Source organism: Octopus bimaculoides, chromosome 24, assembly GCF_001194135.2.
Source record: "Octopus bimaculoides isolate UCB-OBI-ISO-001 chromosome 24, ASM119413v2, whole genome shotgun sequence".
NCBI classification, from domain to species: Eukaryota; Metazoa; Mollusca; class Cephalopoda; order Octopoda; family Octopodidae; genus Octopus; species Octopus bimaculoides.
The window spans coordinates 33,517,716-33,521,363 of NC_069004.1; the positions used below are offsets into that span (position 1 = coordinate 33,517,716).

Sequence of the window (3,648 nt, forward strand, 5' to 3'; positions counted from 1 at the left end):
TAAACATTGGCATAATTTTTTGTTTTTTTTTATACTTTTTTTTTTTTTTGGCTTAATAATTTGTAGGGGAATGAATTTTCCCTTCTCATTCAATTAATTCATTTCCCAGAAAAATTTGATTTTAGGTAAATTGAGTGGAGTGTCTTGCTCAAAGGTTGTGGTGGATAGAATTGGTAAATCATTTTTGGTATTTTGTATCTCTTTATATTCAGAATTCAGATCTTTCTGGTCCATCCTTCTTGTGTTGAATGGAACTGGGGTCAACATAGTCAGTGTACCCCTTGTTCAGCAACTGAAACCAGTAAATGGAGCAGAAAAAAAAACAAAACAAAAACGGTTGAACTGCAGTGTGCAAAGATAAAAGCTCAAATCTGCTTATGTTTATTGTATGACTGACGGTCATGACATTACAAGAAGATGGTCACCTCTGCTAGAAATGAGTGATATTTCCCTCAAATTACATCCAGTCATCTTAAAATAAACATAAGGACACTAGGATGTTGCACCTTGGCTAGCATGTCTTTGGTCCTGGATGTTACCTGGCTGGGTTGACATGGAGTCACCTGTGGTACTTTGACCGAGTCCACCTGGAGTGAGCTCTAGTACCTTGTCTGGCCAGGTTGACCTGTAATGCCTTGGCTGCAATGTTTTTGGTACTGGGTCAGTTTGACCTGAAGCCTGAAGTGATCTGAGTACTTTGGCCAGTCAGGTTGACCTGGACTGACCTTACAGTGCCCTGCCTGGTTCGGTTACCCCGGAGCGATAACAACTAATACAAAGGAAAAGAGAAAGTTTATTGTATGACTGACCACCATGACATATTACAAGATGGCAGCCTCCACTTAGTCATTCAACCTACTAGAAATGGCAGCGATATCTCCCTCAGATCGTGTCCAGTCATCTTAAAATAAACATAAGGACACTGTAGAATGTAGCACCTTGGCTAACATGCCTTTGATCCTGGAAGTTACCTGGCCAGGTTGACATAAAGTCACATGTAGTACTTCATCTGGGTCCACCTGGAGTGAGTGCTAGTACCTTGTTTGGCCAGGTTGGCCTGTAATGCCTTGGCTGCAATGTTCTTGGTCCTGGGTCTTGTTTGCCTGGTCAGTTTGACCTGAAGTGATCCGAGCACCTTGGCTAGTCAGGTTGATCTGGACTGACCTATAGGACCCTGCCTGGTTAGGTTACCCCAGAGCGATAACAACTAACTCAAAGGAAAGGAGAAAGGGTTTCCCGTTTGTTTCATGGTGAAGTGGTTTGCAGTATCCCCTGGTTGGTCATCCAGATGTAATAACAATTTTCCTCAACAGGAAAGCCATCCCACCCTTGTTACCATAGAACACCCCCTCACCTGAAGGTCTGTGGATTGTTGATTTACCAGTTGTTTGGTTCTAAATACAGAAATTTACTCAACTGAGGAAACTCATCATAAGAACTGCCATGTTTGGAATGTCACATATTTCTCATGCTGCAAGGTGAAGCGTTTCAACTGGTTTTGTTTATTGGAAGAGGACATCAGGCCACTTTTAGGAATTCAATACTTTCTCCCTGTAATTTGTATCCCCAGCTTCTTGTCTCTCTGCCCCTTAAACGGCCAATCACCCTGGCCCTTAAACGACCAGTTGCCATGCCCCTTAAACGGCCAGTCACCTTGCACCATCAATTTTCCTTTTTTACATACTTTATTTTTAAGCCATTTATTCTTTCTCTCTTTTCCTCTCTTTCTCTCTGTCCCTCACTTTCTCTCTGTTCCTCTCTCTCTCACTCGCTCTGTTCCCCCCCTTCTCTAATCAATTAATATAATCTGGATTATCTTCTGCATTTTTTAATCTCCAACAATTTACTCTTCAAAAGTAATTTCATTTCTGCTCATTAAACATTTAACTTTCTTGATTGCTTTCTCTTCAATGGATTTAATTCTTTGTTTGTCATTGCTGCTGCTGCTGCTGCTGCTGTTGTTGTTGTCATAGTTCTAGTTACTGATGCTGTTATTGTTTTTGTTTTTGTTTAGTATTTGTCCGATCTGTTATGGTTGTTGTTGTTGTTTAACCACAGGCCAGTCCTGATCCAGTAGACCAGATGCACTGTCACAATGTATGCCCCCATACTACTACTACTACTACTACTACTACTACCACTACTACTCCATGTGTGTGTGTGTGTGTGTATATGTTTGCTTTATATATCTATATGTATGCTTTATATAATATCTATATATCTATATACGTGTTCTTTTTCTACTTTCAGCCCATCTGGCTGTACGTTTTGGGGTAAGAAACCATGGAGTCGAAAGAAGAAGATTCTCTGGCAGTTGGGGACACTAATAGGTGCTCCTGTTGGGATAACGCTATTTGCGGGAATCGCTGTTCCAGCGCTAATCATTGGAATACCCGTATGGGTAGGAAGACGGGTAAGTTTTCTCTTACTTAGCCAACTTCATTTCCGTACTGCTTCTTGTCATATTTTTTCTAATACATCCATTTTTTTCTTGACTCTTTTCCTGTTCTGTGCATCGCATCTGATTGACAGGACATGTTTCCCTGGTATCCACACATCATATATGATACCCTCACCCTTTTTCTTTTTTAACTGCTAAAATATTTTGGGACTTATGTAAGGAAGGCTTTATATTGCTCAGAACCTAAGAAACAATGCCTCAGCAAAAGTTTGAAAACCAGCAAGGATGTGTTGGAGAAACTTATAAGAATTTGCTTTGGACAAGTGAAGTGTTTATGTCACAAAACGGCCTCGTTATAAAGACACATTTTGTGTAACATAATTCATCAATGTCACATTAAATTGTCTCTAACAGAACTGCTTAGCACCTTTGACTGTTGTGTGTGTATCACATCTGATGTACTGGACATTACTTCTCTGGCATCCATGCAACGTATATGACACGCATTCATCAATTTTTTTTTTCCAACTATCAGAGTAATTTTGGACTTAACGAAAGCAGGGAATTTTTATATATTACTCAGTCCAACCCATGCTAGCATGGAAAGCGAACGTTAAACGATGATATGAAACAAGGGTCAACTGAAAATCTGAAAACCTGCAAGAATCTTTCGAACAAACTTATAAAAATATTTTGGTCAGGCAAAGGGTGACAGAAAAACAACATCAAAAAAAAAAGACAAAATTCTGTTTTTTTCTACCCAAACCATTCCCTTCAGTTATATCCTACCCCTAACCACTGATCCCTTCATTTCTCTTGCAACTACATTCCATTCTCAACTAGCTCCCGGTTGACAATGGTGCCATTGCTGGATTTTGTGGGGTTTTTTTTAATTGCTTCTTGTTTGTTTTCTCTGCAGTTGCTTTCCAAATATGAGCATTCCCCAAAACACAGAAGAAATGTGACAATTGCTGCTGGAGTCGCCGCCTCAGTTCTGTTTTCACCTGTAATTGCCAGTTTAGCTGTAGGTAAGTGGAACCATTCCTCACCTTATGGGCCCTGAGATCTCTTATGGGTTTATCCTTTATTGGGTACCTGTTGCTGCCAGTAAAGGTGTTGGCAAGTCCTGCTACCCACCCTCTTGACAGAGATGGAAGTGAGGTACGAAGACTGAGGTTGTGATCTATGCTATCGAGTAGATAACACCTGATGTGTGTGTGTGTGTGTGTGTGTGTGTGTGTGTGTGT

At 40.4% G+C, this 3,648-nt stretch overlaps 1 protein-coding gene across 2 annotated transcripts in view; it reads left to right on the plus strand.

Moving 5' to 3' along the window:
* Window positions 1-3,648, plus strand: part of LOC106873770 (E3 ubiquitin-protein ligase RNF19B) — a 57,903-nt gene that overhangs the window by 45,149 nt on the left and 9,106 nt on the right. For both annotated transcript variants that reach the window (XM_052976208.1, XM_014921274.2), the window contains 2 exons: window positions 2,251-2,413; window positions 3,321-3,429. In XM_052976208.1, coding sequence (XP_052832168.1) covers window positions 2,251-2,413; window positions 3,321-3,429 — 272 coding nt within the window. The remainder of the gene's footprint in view (window positions 1-2,250; window positions 2,414-3,320; window positions 3,430-3,648) is intronic.